This window comes from Struthio camelus, chromosome 7, assembly GCF_040807025.1.
Source record: "Struthio camelus isolate bStrCam1 chromosome 7, bStrCam1.hap1, whole genome shotgun sequence".
In the NCBI taxonomy this organism is placed as follows: Eukaryota; Metazoa; Chordata; class Aves; order Struthioniformes; family Struthionidae; genus Struthio; species Struthio camelus.
The window spans coordinates 19802305-19820126 of NC_090948.1; the positions used below are offsets into that span (position 1 = coordinate 19802305).

The 17822-nt window shown below is 45.8% G+C and overlaps 1 protein-coding gene across 1 annotated transcript in view; it reads right to left on the reverse strand.

Moving 5' to 3' along the window:
* TBC1D12 (TBC1 domain family member 12) overlaps positions 1 to 4763 on the reverse strand; it is a 50461-nt gene extending 45698 nt beyond the window's left edge. Inside the window, 3 exon segments of the mRNA XM_068950066.1 lie at positions 3700 to 4581; positions 4583 to 4686; positions 4689 to 4763. Of these exon segments, the coding sequence (XP_068806167.1) occupies positions 3700 to 4581; positions 4583 to 4686; positions 4689 to 4748 (1046 nt within the window). The 5' untranslated portion in view covers positions 4749 to 4763.
* Between the last annotated feature and the right edge of the window lie 13059 nt (positions 4764 to 17822).

The window sequence follows — 17822 nt, forward strand, 5'->3', positions numbered from 1 at the left end:
CCGAGACTAATGACAGTTCTTATAAGCGTGCATGTGCCAACTACCATATATACTTATAACCTAGGTACAAGTATTGCTTACAGCACATTCTACAGAACTATGAAAAACAGCAATTATGAACTGAGCTCGCAGCACTTTTATTTGCGGGCGGGGGAGGATGGACACTTTGTTGGATGTATTCTGGAAAGTGTGCTTTACTATAACAAAGTAAGTTTCACAGGTGTTGTCAGGAGCAAGCTTTGAATCCGGGATTCAAAAAGCAATTGGGCATTCTGTCAGCTACTGGATACCTAAATTTATCTAAACGCAGTTCAGAAAGGAACAATAACTGCAGAAGCTGAGACGATGCCTGGTATATACATGCAAAAACAGGGAATACATCACTTTTAAAAGAGGTTCAGAGTTACTGTGGACTTACTTAAGCCACAGGATAGTGGAATACTTACTAATACTTGTCCTTTTATTGTTCTGCTCTGTATATGCTGCTTGTGAGGACAAAGCAAACTGCAATTGGAGTAATCATTGCTGCTTTAACTCAACTGTCCACCTAACACTCCTTGCTCACTAAACCATACTTTACCCAACAATAAACCACTAGGGCCACCCAAGTAATCTGAATAACATAAGAAGAGAACGTTGGGCTTGTAAGCTGCTACGTAAAACCCAAACCCTTAAGAACAGTGCCTATATATGATTGTATCATGAATCATACACAGGAGTACAAAGCAGTGAGAGGTGACTTTCAAGAAGCCACTTAATGCTCTGACCATAACACTAGCACAGTGGAGACAAGTGACCATAGTCATGCAATATGCCTTGCCACGCCACTCTGCTCCACATACCTCTGATTTACTTGAGGCATCCCACTTCATATGCTGAGAGAAACAAAGAGGTAGAACAAAAAGACAGCAAAAACAATTATTTTCAGTTAAAAGCTGTTAGCATTAGTTTGACAGGCTTAACAATTCAGCATAAATACAATTTAGGAGTAATAGTTGATCCTGGGATCTTAATACTTACCTGAAAAATAAACTTCAATTTTGAATATTTGATCATTTTAAGTAACACATTTCTCCAAGATCATGGGAAAGGTTATATCTAGAAGGGCACGGCACTCTTCCTGTAGCAGAACTCAAGTAAGAAGCTGCTGTTCACAGCTGCTTGCTTCTCCTAACTCACCTGACCTGTTTCTCATCCAGTTCAGTGAAATGAACAAAGACAATTAATACACATCATTTCACAGGCCTGAAACAGGCCAGTCTGATAACTGAAGATATGGAAACAAGCAGCTGGAAACAGCAGCCTCCTAACCCAAATCTGCCATGACAGAATAGTTTGTCTGACTGGATAGTTCAAACAATGAAGCTTTCAAACACAGAAGGCAATATGACTTCCCCCTTGCTGTCTCTCAGTTTAAAGCAAAAATCATCTTTTAAATGAAAGCAGTCTATATAATTAAGACCATTAGAAATAAAAACAAATGAGACTTCAAATTTTAGACAGTGTGTAAACTAGATAAGAAACATTACAAAGATGAAACATTCATTAAAAGATGTGCCAGACTGAGGTACAACTCACATATCTTTTTTTTTTTTCTCCTTTTGTACTCTAAATAGGTATGCATTTTGACATAACATGAAGGAGTAGTTCTCTTTCAGCAAATACTTTTGATAGAACACTGCCAGTCAGTACAACATAAATGTTAGCGGTTAACGCTCATTTAAAAATGCAAGCAATCACCTGCTGAGAAGCTTCATGAGGAAGGACAGTGTTGCTACCAACATTCAATCACAGAACAATTTTTAAACAATTTGAGTCCTTATTTCTGAGTCAGGCTACTTATCTTTATGAAGAACTGGAGAAAAAAAAAATCTGTTCATCATGGCAACTGTCAGTTTCAGATGAATCTGAGCAGTTTAAAAAGTGAGATGTCTAAGCCTTTAAACTATCAAAAAAGTTCAGAAGACAAAAACTGACTCCTCTTCAAAAAAACATTTTATTAGTACTTTTGCAAGCAACAGAAGAATACAAACTCAAGTGTTACTGTATCTAGAAACGAGCCTTTCAAGTAAAGAGAGTTGTTTTGTTTTTTTTTTCCTCCTCTCAAATCAGTATAAACTTATTAATGTCTCATTTTGGCTGCTCAGACAAAGTTAGCTGCAACTAAAACACTTCTGGGCAAATATAGGCAGAGCTGAAGGTAACAAAATCTTCAAAGCCAATATTGCTCAGAAGGCTAAACGCACAAGAGGAACAGACAGCTGGACTTGCAAGGGGCTATGAACTCAGTTCACTGCTAAGTCCTTTCTTCCGAGCTGCCAGCACTATAACTTTGCCAGGATAGATGTAATTAAGTTTTTCCAAGTAACATCCAAGCCCTCCTCAAAAAACAGCAAGTGTCAATGTATGCTCATGACAACTTCTACTGTAGACTGAGTTCAGTCCTCTCTAACAGTCTAAATTCTGGAGAATTTCTTTAGGCTACTGCTCTGGGACAAAAAGCAGCAAGTACCAACACTACTTATTAAAGCATTCAAGTGATGAGGCACACAGAAGGTACTGTACTGAATCTGTGTAACATGAAGAGGAGAATGGGGAAAGACAACTGATCGGAAATAGTTGGAATAGAAGAACATCTCTCAGGCCATCCTTGAAACAAAGGGGAGGCATCAAACATACCCTGCAACTGCCACTAAACGATCCTGTGACAGGAATTCCATTTCTCCTTTTTCTAAGTGTTGTCAGAAGAAGCCTATTTCTCAATTTGGGATCATCCCTAGAGATCAAAGCTCTCTTCTTTCCTATCAGTCTTCAATTAGTAAGTTTGCCTCCTCAAAACACTTAAGAGTCGCTCTGAAAACACAGTACCTGTAATCCCAGGGTTTTGGGGAATAAAAGTTAGAAATTGGGAAACTGAACTCCCCTCTTTAAACATAAGAGAAATAGCACAGAGTAAGTTATCATAGGCAAGGTGAATTTCCTGTGGAGTATATTCAAAAGTGAGCCACACCACAGAGGCCCCAAATAGCAAAGCCTGACGTTCCAAAGGTTTTGGTTTTGTTTTAGAAACTTAATAGAAGCCCGATCAGTTTGGGCATAAAGCCTAGCATTTGTAGCTTTCCAAACGACACTTTAGAATAAAGAAGTAAAACAGTAACTCCCTTACCGCAATGCCAATAAGGCCATAAAGCTTTTACTACTTCTTAGCAACTTTCACGATGATACTCAGAATCAACTGAAAGTAGCATCCAAACCCAATAGATTTCACATTGTTCCCCAAGCAGTTTAATCAGCACGGCTATGTTCATCCAGACAGTAAAACACCCTGATGCAGAAACCAAACTCCAATTTTAAGTGCATGCTGCCCGCAGTAGCGGAAGTACCTTTACGGTCTTACCCTCGTTTCCATCCCAAAGCCTCTTTCTCACTGTAGAATTTATTGCCACTGAGTAAATATTGCTATCTGGGGTGGAATTGCTGATCAATCGATAAGCAGCAAATACCGCTGGCACTGCACCACCGCCTTTCAGGCGACCCCTCCACCCTCCAGAAGCTGGCCGGGCGGCCCATAACCCCGGGGCACCCAGCCTGCCCGCGCCCAGCCGGGCGCCTCTCCCGGGCTCCGGGCCGGGAGCTTCGCCAGCCGCGGCCGGACCGGCGGCGGCCAGGCCGCCCGCCGCGCCCCCGCCGCTCCGTTACCTGGTGAAGAACTCGGCGAAGCTGCTGCCGGCGCCGGCGATGCCCGCCCGCCGGGCCCTGTCCGCCGGCTCCTGCGGCGGCGCCGGGGCCGCGGGCGCCGCCGCTCCGTCGGGCAGGTGCTCCGGGGCGCTGCGGCGGCGGCTCACCTCGAAGGTGTTGCGAGAGTTCAGGTTAACGTCCATGAAGCTGAAGGGCCCCGCAGGGAGGGCGGCGGGCGCCGCCAGGCCCCGGGCAGTCCGCACGCCGGCGGCGGCCTGCGCGCGGCTCCCGGCGCCCCCCGGCTCGGGGGTCGGCGGGGGGCTGCTGCCGCCCGCCCCTCCGCGCCGCTCCGCCTCGCTCCGCAGGCGGCAGCTCCTCAGCGGCTCCTCCAAGGCGGTCGCCGGCGGCGGCGGCGGGGCCGGGCGGGTACCGGCGCCCCCCGGGTCGGGCAGGCAGAGGAGGAAGCCCCCATTCTGCAGTTTCGCTTCCTCCTCCTCCTCCAGCACCGGCTCCGGCTCCTCCCGCCCCTGCTCGGCCTGTCCTGCCCGAGGGGGCGGCGGCGGCTCCAGGAAGCCGACGTCCCCGTTGGTCATCCTCCCGCGGGGGCCCACGGCGTAGGCGGCCCCGTTGGCGGGTTTCTTCGGGCAGCGCTTCGCGCCCGCCACCGCGGCGGGGCCGAGCGCCGCCAGGTACCGCTGCAGCAGCCGCTCCTGCCCCGGCCCGCCGCTCCTCCGGCTCAAGCCCCGGCTCCCATCCCGCTCCCCGTCCTCCTCCTCCTCCGCCTCCTCCGCCGCCTCCTGCCGGCCCGCGGGAAGCACGGCTGCGCTGCCCTGAGCTCCGGCATCGTCCGGCCCCACCATTTGCCGCCGCGGAGCCCCGGGGGTGCCAGCGGCGCAGCGCGGCCCCCCCGGCGCGGCGGGGGCCGAGGGGGGGGCGGGGCGGGGCGCGCGCGTTCCTCCGCACCGGGGCGCCGCTCACCGCCTCGGACAGCGGCCTCGGCGGGGGTGGGGGCAGAGGGCCCGGCTCACGCAGGCGCGCGGCGCCGGCACTTCCCCCCGGAAAGGCACCATAGAGAGGCAGGTAGGAAAGACACCCACCCTTCCCGCACAGATACAGTCCTTCCTCCGCGCAACTACATCCGGGATCATAGAGATTGCCAACTAGACAGGATCTTCCCCTGCGGAGAAGTGCCTCGCAGACCGCGGCTCCCTCTTTACCGTATTCCATCTAAAGGCTGCCCTCTCCCGCGCCTCCCGTTTACCGCATTCCATCTGCATTCCGCATTCCCTTTACTATGGAAAAAAACCCAAAACCCGCTGCCAACGTCCTTCTCCTCCCCCCCCCCCCGCCTTTAATCAAAGCCGAATTAACACCCAACCGTTTAAGCAAGCGTTTCAAACTTCAACTCCTTCCCGCTCTTGCTGGAATTAAACAATTCTGCAGGACACTAAGATGGTCTGGGAACAAATCTGTATCACCAGCATGACAAACAGGCCCTAAAGGGTGATGTGAAAGGAGTATTTTCCTTGCAAATCGCTATAAACCAGGGTCACAGTCAGACTTTCTGCATGCACCTTTTAAGGAGCACTTCATAGAGTATACGTTTATCCAGACGGTAGAAGTCCGGCAAAATATGTACGGTACAGCCAAACGCACCAACAACCCATTCACTATGTCTACTCGAGTCCAGTGTTAAAGCACCCTGCCGAGGACTCCCTGCCTGCCAGTAAGTATGCTGGCACACTTGCAGGGTTTGAGGATCTTATTTCCACACCAGGGTCCATGCCAAGGCTCAGTCAGACAGATGACAGGGCAGAGATGTGCCCTGCAGTCACCCGTCTAACCTCACCTTGCGCCCCACTAACCCAGAGACCTTCCCGACTCGGCCGCACCAGCTGCAAGGCGACACCGAGGGCCTCCCCCGCTGCAGAGCCCCAAGGCTGTGCCGGAGGGAAGGCACGGGGGCTGAGGCTGTGGCAGGAGACGCCTGAGGTTGTAAAGGGGACCCTTGGGGGTGTTCCAATAATTTCGCTGTCAACCTTTTTTCTTTTCGTGGAGAGACATAACAGCAATAGTAAAAACACAGTGAGCTGCTGCGAGGACGCTGCAAGGGACAGTCGGTACCAGCAGCTAAGACGCACTTGCCAGAGGAGAGGCGGGCAGCGCAGGGCAGCCCGCGGCGGAGCCGCAGCAGGGCGGCGGCGGGCGAGGGCACCAACGGCAGGTGCGAGGAGAAGGGGCGAGGGCGGCTGCCGCGGCCCGCTAGGCGGTGTCGGAGAGAGAAGGGCGTGCGGGGAGCCGCCCGGGAAGTTGAGCTCCGGGGCTTGGAAACGGGGCCAGAGAGATTAGGGCAGGTTTTCAGGAGGAAATCAAGGCGAGTCGACAACGACTTCCCCGCGAGGGCGGAGGGAAACGGAGTTATCGGGCTAATCTGCGGTTCGCAGGTTTGGGCGCCGGAGAGCTCACCAGAGGCGGAGAGGAAGCCGCAGCGGGGAAGCTGGTTTGCTGTCGCTGTTCACCCGAGAACAGCGCCCGGGCCTCACCGGGGAGGCGAGGGCGGAGCAGGGCCTCGGCCGCAGCCGGCACACGGGGCGGGGAGCCCGGCGCGCAGGGGCGGCCCCTCACGCCGGCGGCGCGCACCAGACGGAGCCGAAACAGCTCGGGTCTGGCAAAGGCCGGGAGAAGCGGCCGTGGCTGGCGGCGAGCGGGTCAGCGGGGAAGGCGCGGAAGCCAATGCGGGGAGACCGGAGGGAAGCGAGAGCCGGGGGGCTGCCTCCGCCCCTCCCCCCCCAGCAGGGAGCCGCCCCGGCCCAACGGGCGGCACCAACGGCCGAGGGGGGGACGGGGACAGGGCGGTCAGGCGGCGCCCGGCCCCGCCTGTGCCTCCCCTCTCTCTCCCTTTTTTTTTAAAGGTAATCAGGATGTACTTGGGGTTGGGCTTTGGGGGGGGGGGGGAGGAGAGAAAAGAGAGAGGTTGAGCACTTTGAAACCACAGGGTGAATCCTCTCCACAACAGTGATGGGATTTCAAAACTCTTCTGCTTAATACCGGGGAGGTAGATGGAGGATGTGCAGGAAGGCAGGAACCACTGACTGTATTTCCTACCACTTGTCTCAGGAGGAAGGAGAAAGAAGTCATTTTTGTCTCTTCTTTCTAGCATCAAAACAGGACCAAAAGTCACAGGCAACCAAAAAGGCCCCAGGTCCCCAGAGCAGCTGTAACAACACTGGTACCCCACAAGGTTTTGCAGGCTGTCACTCTTCCTAAGGCCACACCAAAGGTAGTCCCAAGCCTAACAGGTTATTTTCATGTTACTATGATAAATACTCACAGCTGGTAACAGGGAAAGTACAGTTCTCTTGGAAATTCTTGGCCAGAAGAGTCCTCCATTTAGTAACTCCACCTTCAAGCGTAGCTGCAGCTTGATGGAAGTCTTTGCTTTTAAAGGCAGGCAGGTGGAGCATGCTCAGAGGGGAGGAGGCCTCATCCAAAAAACGGGAATTGGGGAAAGGGGGAAGGAAGAGGTGTCTTCTTTTAATGCTTTTACCTATTCATGGGAACTCTAGAAAGAAAGGTTTAAAGTGGGAATCTTCACCAAAATAAAGTCAATACATTTCCTTGTGCTATGACTTATTTTTAGGACTTTACAATATAAGGCCTACTGGGCCTAGTTTCAGTAAATAAACAAATATTTAAACTAGTTTGTGGTGGTTTTCTTCCCCTTCTTGTCATCTTTTAATTATACTTCTGAGCTCAGGCATGCAACACAGGGTGTTTTACACGTGAGATCAGACTTGCTTGTTACCCCCTTTGACTAGAATAATTACCAAATACTCGTGATCTCAGAGGCTGGAGAGGAAACTGGAATCAGTTTTTGTTTGTTTTGTCTTGCTGTGATCTTGATATCAGACATGCAGTCTCATCCAGCTACAGCTGTGCCGAATAAGGGACCTATTGGCCTCAGCTGCTTGGAAAAATGCCCCAAAATGCCGAGATTACCTATCCTTTGGATATGCCCGCTGAACTGCTTTTGGGAGTACTTTGTAGGCTACTTCAGTCAAAACAAGCTAGTAGCAAAGATGGGCTAATTATGGTCTTTGCTAGCCTTGCTGGTGTCATTAAAATGGTAGGTTATTTTATTCTGCATTGTGGTCGGGATCATCTGAGATACGCTGGAGTCTAATCACCATGCTTACCAAATGAACCTACCTCATGGGTGTTGTACAGGCCCTCTGTGCTAGTATGGCAAGTCGGGTTCTCTGTACTCTCTGTGTAAGGAGACTATGCAACTTGTGCCATCCAACTGATGACCAAGTGGAATATCCCAAGCAGCACCTGACTGGTTGACAGCCACAGAGAGCATAGATACTGTCTGCTCAAACGTAATAAAACAACTATGACACTTAGTATTATTCTACCCATCTTAAACTGGAGACTTCCCACACTGTAACAAGGAATCAACAGTGATTTCACTTAATAGCTATTTATTCCTTGTTATCTCAGCTAATGTGCTATGAAGTGAGCTGTTGAGGGAACACAGCAGCAGTCTTGCAAGCAAGGAAGGAAGGGGTGGATGCAGTGCAAATCCATGGAGAGAGTACAAATTAGCCAGGAGCTCATTCTGCACCATGACAAAACATAAGAGGTACACCTGCCTTTATTAGAGGGGATTTTAGGTTCAAGAAACACTCAGAAATCCATAAAATGTATTGTGCACATTTTCAATGAAGCATTCACTTTATAACTGTGAAGCTGTATGGCAGCTTCACTCTTGAAGGGACTGCCATGATAAGCTTATGAAAACCAAGATTTTAATGTAGAAGCTGCATAACAGCATGAGATGTAAAAACAAGCTACGCGAGACAAAGAATGGCTCTGAGATTGTTGCACAAGGTTAGCTTAGGATAAACGTTTTTCAATCAGTGCGACTGGGATAGCTGAAAATTATGCTAGGGGTTCCGAAGGATAGCAGATTGTTTTGCACAAAGTATAACCATTTGGTTCACTGCATTTCCATTGATTCGCAACTCTAAGACTTGCTAGACAGGCAGATTAATTTTATATTGTTTTTTTAAGACAGATTCCCAGCAGAATAGTCTGCATTTTAAATCACTCCTGTAGGACAGAGTTCAGAAGTGAGTGAGGATTTTGAAGCTCCATATTGGATTTTCCAAAAATACTCAAGCTTGAGGAATATCTAGTTACATGACCTAGCAGTCAGAAGACAGAAGCTTTTTTCTTATTTTCCACTAACTTATTATGTGACCGCAGGCAACCTACTTTACCTTTAGTGCCTCGGTTACTTACTGGTGAAATAACTGTCATGATTTCTATTATCTTTCTTAAAGATAGAAAATGCTATATAAAGTATAAAATCCAATCACTATTTGATGGAGAAGCTTTGTTGTCTTTCTGCTTTATGAGCTAAAATATTAAAGATGTGATTAGTAGGGATATATATTATACAGTTCCCCTATGACTGATTATGAAGCGGCCGTGAGACAAGTGTCTGAAAGTCAGGGCAATAATTCAGAGAAATGTGTGTGCACCTCTGGGCAGCTAAGTTTCATGTTAGGAGCACATTCTGATTTGGCAGAGCAGGGGGAGCAGGTAACCTAGAGTCTGTGGAGAGTCATCAGCAGTCCACAAGGAAGTAGCGGGGATTAAACACTATGTAAGTGGCTATAAAATCCGGGAAGTTTAAGAACAGGGTTGCAGAAGCCCTTGTAATAAGGAGTAGGAGTGAAAGAACACTTACATTTTGAGCCTTGTGAGAGTGTAGTTCCATGTTACAACTACTGCAGCAGATCAGTGAAATAATCTGGTTCAGAAAATTAAGATCCCAGATCATTTCGCTGACTCATTTTAGGGCAAGGCCCCCAAACAGTTGAATCACCGCAACTAAAAGGGAGTTAAACTATGGCTGCAGGTTGAGAATGACTGGCCGGAGGATGACTCTCTTAACCTCGCCTTGACATTGAAGAAGTTGCAACATGGAATTCTGCCCTAGCCACGCTAAACTGTAACTATGCTGTTGCCCAATACTGTTAAAAATGACCTTATATATGCTATAGTTCTGATCTGGTAGTGAGAACCTTAGTATCCAATGTTTTAGCAGTATTCACATAATAAATAGTTTAATTTATTAGTAAAAATAAAAGAGCTGCTTAGTTGAATATTCTGAATAGTTTATGCAGTGGTTTTGTATTGTCCTGAAACTGCTTAGGCTGATTTGTATGTAATAGGAACCTTTGTGCTCCTGACCCTCTAAGGTGACTCTTAACGAAGGAGGCAACTTTACCAAGTAAGGATTCTAGAAAGAAAGTGTGAGTCACACGACATAAACATGAAGCTGAGCTCTGTTTACTTTGCTGGAAACTTTTCTGCAGTAACAAAGCCTCTAGCTCAATTTATAAAATCTCTCCACTATGGAGAAGATAGTCCAGGTGTTCTGTTTGACGGGCAGAAGACGGCAGTATCTTCTCTACCTTAGAAGGCTGTCAGCTCTGAGACTGCTATGCCTGCTGGGGTGAGGTAGCAAGAGGATACATACGAAATAGGAGCTAAGCCGGAGGAATCTGGCTAGTTTGTTCTCACTTTTAGTCACTGAAAGGTAAAAGGAAGTATCTGATCTTCAACTTATTCATTATTTTGTGTTACAAGGAGCATGTACCAGTGTCAGCTAGGCAACTCTTCATTCAGTGAGAGAGTGTACAAATAAATAATGCGTGTAGATTTTGCTTCAAAGAGTTGATGATTAAAATACCATATAAGAACAAATCAGGTTTTTCAATAGTCCCTACTTAAGGTTTGCACCAACTGCAACATTACCCCGTGTTCCAAAGATTTCTAGTGTGCTCCAGTGATCCAGTCTTGATGTCCAAGAGACACAACTTCTTAGTTGTTAAATAAATACACAGGCAACAGAGAACTAGACCTGTCTGCATTCATGACTGTTTTTGAGAGCTGACCTTTCGATACAGTCCCTCATTAGGAATAGCTCCTGTCTATAACTGCACCCTTTCAAAGGTCTGAACACTTATGAAATGTCACACGTCTCTGATATAATTAACACATTTCAGTGGAGTCACTAGTTTTAATTCTGCTTTCCATTTAGATATACACTGTTTCATCCAGTTACGGATTTTAACGATAGAGACAATTTTTTACTCCCAGGTATAAAGGATAAAGGTATAAAGGATATGCTGCAATAATATAAGCCAGGCAATTGTTTTCAAGGAGGCTGTGAATGCAAGAAAGGATCCAGTCCGGCAAACCTTTATGACAAGGTATACTGGGAGCAGTCCTAAAAAACCACGGTTGTGAACTCTTCATTCTTTGGTGTGTGATGCCCATACAATTGGACTTAGACAACACTACTGGCAATACTGAGAAAATCTTGAGGTATTTATTTAGGAACAAGAACCTGTCACTGAAATGCAGGACGTGATGATCTGATTTCCCCGCCAAACTGACAAATCCTGCTGAAAGATGCTGTGGATGCAAGATGTTTACAGAGATTCAAGGGGAAACTGGACAAGTACTTGCTGAGAGATCCAGTAAGGCAGAGTTGGTCCAGGAGCGCCGCCGCTTGGAGTGGTTTCAGGGGCTCTCATCCATCTCTTCAAAGTTGAGGCCACTGATACAGAGCTTGTGCAGCTGTTCACATGCCTTTGGAGACTCAGACATTTTCATAGCAGCAATAAGACCTAGCCTCTAGATCAGGCTTAGAGACAGGGTACGGGACTAAATGAACCCTTGGTCTGAACTAGGATGACCATTGTTATGCTCTTAAGTAAGTTCCTGTTCCCATTTCACCTCCAATTCCCATCTACAACGAATCAGTCAGATTCTCTCTGCATTTCTGGAAATTAGGAACAAGGCAACTGTCAATTTATAATTTGTTCCCAAGAGCTGAGAAACAACACTACTCTGAAAATAAAATCCCAAACTGCACAAAAATAAGCCAGTGCCCATTACTAGTTTCTTTTCATAGGAACAACATAGCAAGGCCTCAGATATTGCCTTACCTCTCGTGCCAAGCAGTGATAATAAATAAACATTTATTGGTAATACACATAACCAATATGTGGCTGTTACTTTCCCTGTGCTGTTTCATTACTTCTGTAATTAAAATATGGAATGGCTTCCTCAAATCAGCATATATGAGCAACTGTACCCTAGGGCTCCCGAAACCTCAGATGGTCTTCTATTTGCAGTATAGCTGTGCTCTTTGGCATTTCACTCCAGAGGCTCTAGTTTCTTTGGAAAAACTACTTTGGCAAGGACGTCTTTACATTCCACTAATAACAGTTTGCAGTTTTAATACAATGCCTTCTGGCCAAGACCTCATCACACTACATAACTAACAATTAATTAAGCAGCTCAGAGCCATTATGTCTGGCAGACTCCCACACGCCAGCAAGCTTCTCTGCAGAGCATTCCCTGCTGTGCTGCAGTCCTACAAGTCAATTACATTGCTTGTGGATCAAACATGTCATATCCCTGTGTTAAGACAACTCAGCCTGTGGCTGAATAGTATATTCTTATGTTTTCTGTGGTCCAAACAGTGTCAAAACCTCCCTGAGTACTGTAATGGGTTAAGCTGTATTTTCCTTTGCTAGGTGCTAGAAAGCTTTCCAGGTTATTGATAGTCACATAGTCACTTCTTCCACGTAACCTCCATGTTACCCGCTCCCAAACTGGTCAGTACTCCTATGTGGAGACTTATTCTGTTCCCCTCTGGAGATCATCAGCAACATATTGAAAAGCTAGAGACTGCGAGTGTATCCCAATATTCCTGTTGTAAATGTTACCAAACCTATTAGGGACAGAGAGTTAGTTACCTGGAAATTATTATATAGTTAGCTACCTTAAGCCAGGTGAAGACAAAAACAAATGGAAGTATTTATTACCAAATCCAAAACAGAAATATAATTACACTGGTTCATAACAACAAGGGAGAAAAATGAAAGAAAATATTATCTGCTCTGCTAGGATCCAGAAGGCTTGTATTTCCTCTTTCTAGCCAGCTAATCAGTTAGACACTTACCTAATCCACAGGCTTTGTCCATCTGGGTGCCAAAAACCTCAGGCTGTGTTCAGAGGCACTGGGAACTCTCACTTTCTTTTTGTTTAAATCCACCCTCTGGGATCCACTCAGAGGAATAGGTGCAAGCTGAGAGAGGACAAAGACACAGATAAAGCAGAAGAAAAAGAATAGCTGAGGGAAAAGGGACAGTGCAGGATCTCACATTTCTCATCCTGGCATCCTCACTCTCTCAGACGGTACCCCTATGTTGTTAGTGGAGGGTTAGCAGATATTTTTGAGATAGGCAGATGAAAGGGGAGTAATTGGATCAAAGCAGAGGTCTGACTGCTTTTTTCTCTTCCTCAGGAACACTTTGGCCAGTTGTTCTCCAAATAAGTTTTTTTAATTATTTTTTATTTCGTAGGACTGACAAACAGTATAATTGGCAAAGTAGCTTTTCCTGTACTTAACAAATTAGACCCATTTTGAATTACGTATATTCAGTATTATAACTTCCTTGTTTCCAGGCAGGATCTCAGCATAGTCCTTAGGCTACAGCGGTAAATATTTTTGTGGGAGCTAATTCAGATGCATGGACTCTCCTTTGCACTTTTCCTACCGGCATGTATTGTCACAGACAATGGGTGTGTTTTACAAGATTTTTGTTTATTTTTCTAAAGCTAATATGCAGCTGATAAAGAGTTGTTGGTCCACAGCACACAAACTGCTGTCCCAGTCTTGTGCTCTGTTTACTTGCTATGTCAGTAAAACTGGTAAAAAAAATCACTGCTGTAGCTGATAAAATATAAGCAGCAAAAGAAAAAAAAAGGGAATGTCTTGTAGGGATTTTCCATTTTTATTTTCCTGCCAAGTCGTATTAGATTTGTTTTTCTTTTTAAAATTTGTATTGTAACGTACACTGGAAGTTTTGGGAACAGGAGTCTGGCTTTGCACTCCTCAAACACAGGCCTCTGTTTTGTAAGCTAAGTCCCTGTTACCTTTTTTAGGAGTAATCTAATTGATGTGATTTCATGCTGCCCTGAACCTACAGTTGTTCTTCATAGCTGTACAGAATGGCTGTAACATGTTTGTAGAGACTGCAAATGAGGTTGTGGGCACTTTAGAATTCTGCCCACTAAAATTAGTGGCAAAACAGATAAAATTTGGACTGCTCTTTGGTCGCGAATTCAGTGAGATCAGGACTGGGCTTAGAACTACTCGCAGAGGAAATCTTTTAACTGAATTGTATTATAAACTAATTTCTTGAGATATGATCAGCAGAGAAGCTTTCACAACTCATGGAAAGCTGAAGAAGTTCTCACAGGGTCTGTAGTAGCAAAGGGCAGAAATAGTGTGAACTGATGAACAATTTGTCACTGGCAGTGCTGATGTGAACAGACCTTACACTGTCACAACTCCTGGTCGTGCATTCTCCTTCCTAGTCCTGCCTGCTATTACGCCATCACCGTTTTCTTTTTGGCAGCACAATGAATCAGACTGAGGAACTGATATGGCTGAAAAATAACTTACTTTTTTGCCAGATTACTCTACAGCGCTATCAGTTCTTTGGGTTCACAGCACACAGAGTTGGGTGATGCAGACACAAGAATAAGTAGCTAGAAGCAAGTGTCGCTTATGGACATTTATAAAGTGCTGCTAGTGAATGCTGAACCATGCCCTAAGTAGTAGTAAACAAAAGTTTATCCTTAAAAGAACAGGCCGCCCTTATCTTGGGCAAACAGAGTAACAGGGAGTGGTTGGAAAGGGTAAGGTTCAATTTACTGTTCTGTGCTTAAGCTGTGCTAAACTGGCAGACACTCCCTTAGGAAATGCTGCAGCCAGGCACAACCAGTACACCTCGGGCTAATCACAGGCAGTGCACAAAAAGGAGAAACTTTTTACATGTATTATTTATTAAGAATATTTGTTAAATGTATTTACTAAGAAATGTTTGTTTATAAAATCCAACATGCACAATTTGGCACCATCAATGGTTAGGAATGAGGAAAATGACAGAAAAACGAAGAATATATTCAATATAGAGAAATATCACCTCCTAGATTACCAGGGTTGCATCCTACAGGCATCCTGAGCTATTTTTCAGACACCACTGAAAGCTTGTGTTGCTGAGCTGTTCTGTACAGGTTCTTATGCTATGCTCAGCACTGTGGTATCCAAATCCAGCACTGCAGTAGGTAGTGGCTAAGCATATGTAGCCTTAGGTAACGGCTATGTCTAAACTGTGGGGCAGCGTCATACTTCTCACTTCCCAGTTCCAGCGCTGTAACTCATTTTATGCTGACTTACTATTAAAAGCTAACCATGCACCCTGCCTCCTTTTCTCCATGCAATAGTTTCCACAGAAGGAAACCCAAGAGAAAGACTGGAAGGGACCTGGTGCCCAGTCTAGACGGTTGGAGTGTCTCGTGAGAAGTATCTATCTTAGAGCAGTCGTGATGTAGCCAACGCAACTAATATTTGCCATGTTCTCCCACAGGAAAAGCAGCACATACCGCAGGAAAGTTTTTTGTTTGTTTGTTTTGTGTTCAAAAACTAATTTGCTCAGCTTACGCTAAAGAAGAAAAGCAGAACACCAAGCGGCAGGGTGTGTGACGCTCTCAGACTTCTAGGGATAAGACTGCAAGCAAGTGACTCCTGCAGGATGAATTTTGTCTGCACAGAGACCTCTCAAATAGTCATTAACCATGATCTTTATCGTGAACATTTTATGTGGTTTTCACACACATGAGGTCTAGGAAAGCCTTGAAGAACAAGAACTCGAATCTGAACCAGTGTCTGAGGTAGCCGGAGTAGGCTGTCGAGGCCTGGTTTGTTGTGCTGTCATGTCTGTGAGCGTCCTTATACACTGATGCCTTCGTGGCCAGTACCTTACACTGCTCTAGTCCAGCCCCAAGCTTGCAATAAGTGAGTAAGTTAGGCTTGCCACTGCTTGCCCTTATGGAATAGCCATCTAGCCTAGGTAATAGAAAGTTTGTGCTGCCAAATGAGAATTCAGCAGAAATCCAAAGGTTGTTCTAAAAGACAGGTTGGGTAGTTTGTAGGGATGTGGGATCTTCAAAGAAAGAAGACTGAATACAGGGTTGTGAAGCCTTCAAAAGTCTTTTACCTGCCTTCCAGCAGGGCTTCCATCTTGTTTACATTCTCTTATACCTAATCTTTCAGGTCATCCAAGCCCCAAGACTTCCTAGTGGCAGTGGCGTGGTCGTCACTTCAGGACAGGGAGAATTGTGCATCACCTCTGTGTTGTCTGACCATGTCATTCAACCAGTTCCACTGGTGGCTGCATGCAGGCTTACAAAGACTGGAGACTGAACTGGTACTTGTGGAACACTAAAATTCAGAGGCTACTGGGTATCACATCTGCTAGGTGCTAGAAAGTTTCCAGGTCGCTAACGGTCGCTGTATCATTAAATGTCTAAAATGAGCAAACACAAACCAAAATAAAAAGTAATGCAATGGCTGTCTGAAATTCTTTAAAGTGAAATGATTCTGAGTACAGATTAAATTGTGCTTCCTAATGCTGAGTGCTAAGTACTGTCCGATACAGAAAGTCCCTTTTTATTCTAGCCTCAGAAAAAAACGTGCATCTTCTCTCAAAATATTACTTCACACATTGTGGGGACAGCGGCAAAAAGTAAGGAAAACTCTCATTGATTTTCTGAATAATTAAAATTTGCACCTTCTAAAGCAAGCAAAGGAAATACATTCCTAACCTCGCACATAGTTTTTGGTCTGAAGTGGAGCACAAATGATCAGTTTCCGTAGGAATCTGAATATGAATTGGCATGACTTCTGCCACAGGTCAGCTAGTATGAGCAGGTTTCAAAAATTTTTCATTTTGCAAAGTGCTGTGTGTGCCCTCTATTGGAAACACACGATGGATTGCATTTTTTAATCTTCATTTTAAAGTCTGTTTTATAAATGCAGGGATAGTCAATGAAACATTTCTATGCTAAAACATAAGGAGGCAACGTTTTGAAATGGTCAGCGCTTTCATATAGATTATTTTTCACATTATTATTATATTGAAGTCATTTATCTTGATTAAACACTGGTTAAAATAGCTTAGGTGCTGAGTACTATAGCAATGTAGTGTATTTTGCATTTCTGTTTAGAAAGCAAAATCAAAAAGCTGTTTACCTTGCCCTGCCTCTCTGAGAAGAGGCAGCCACTCTCAGCCATAAAATACCTTATCAGCTGGACACGTTGCTTTGTTTAACAGAGAAAGGGCTAGCTTTTACGCTGTGAAACTCAAAAAGTACAGCTCAGATGGGAGAGGGCAAAGACTGCATTAAAATCGCCTTTTTGCCTCCTAAATTATGGGCTGCGCCAGGAGCCACCATAAGCCCCAAAGCGCTCCCGTCCACCCTGGAGGCTGCGTTAACTTAGGGTGGTGTTTCAGGGCTGCCAGGGGATGGCTCTGAAGATCAGAGCAGAGAAAAACAATGATGTCCTGCGTAACCTGTGCATTAAAGCTTCAGGATTTTTGGAAACACTGCTAATGCGGCTGCTTTTGCTCGTGTTCTCTGTAGGTCTCAGCAGTTTTTCTAGCTGGTTATCCTTAGTTTGTCATCAGGGCAAAATAGTTGGGCTACGATGTGTCTGGCCTTTCTACAAGGGCACTCTGGAGGAGGAGGTGGCAAGGCAACTTTCTCCTCCTCTCCTGCAGCTCATGTGAAGGGCAGGCACAAAAGGAGCACTGCTGGGGCCTCTCTTGCCATGTGCCAGATGTGCATGGTGCCTACACGCGGCAGCGACGAAGCGAAGCGCAGCTGCAGCTTCTCTGCACCTTGTGCCTGGCAGACTTTTGCAGGGGACGCACAGAGCAATGTTGCACCTGCCCCAGTTTATTACTGAAGTATCTTTTGTGCTCTTTTGTTATTTAAAGTGTGTGCTATTTACAGTATTTATATGTTAATCAAATTAATTCTCTTTGAAATGGCAGACTTCCATAAAACGACAAACCTAGTAAAAACGGCCAAATAAGGGCATAGTAAAGGAGACAGCATCTTTACATTAGTGCTTGGCTATTGCCTAAGGAAACAACAGAGAAGTTCAGAATGGATGTACCTCCAAACATCATGAAAATGAT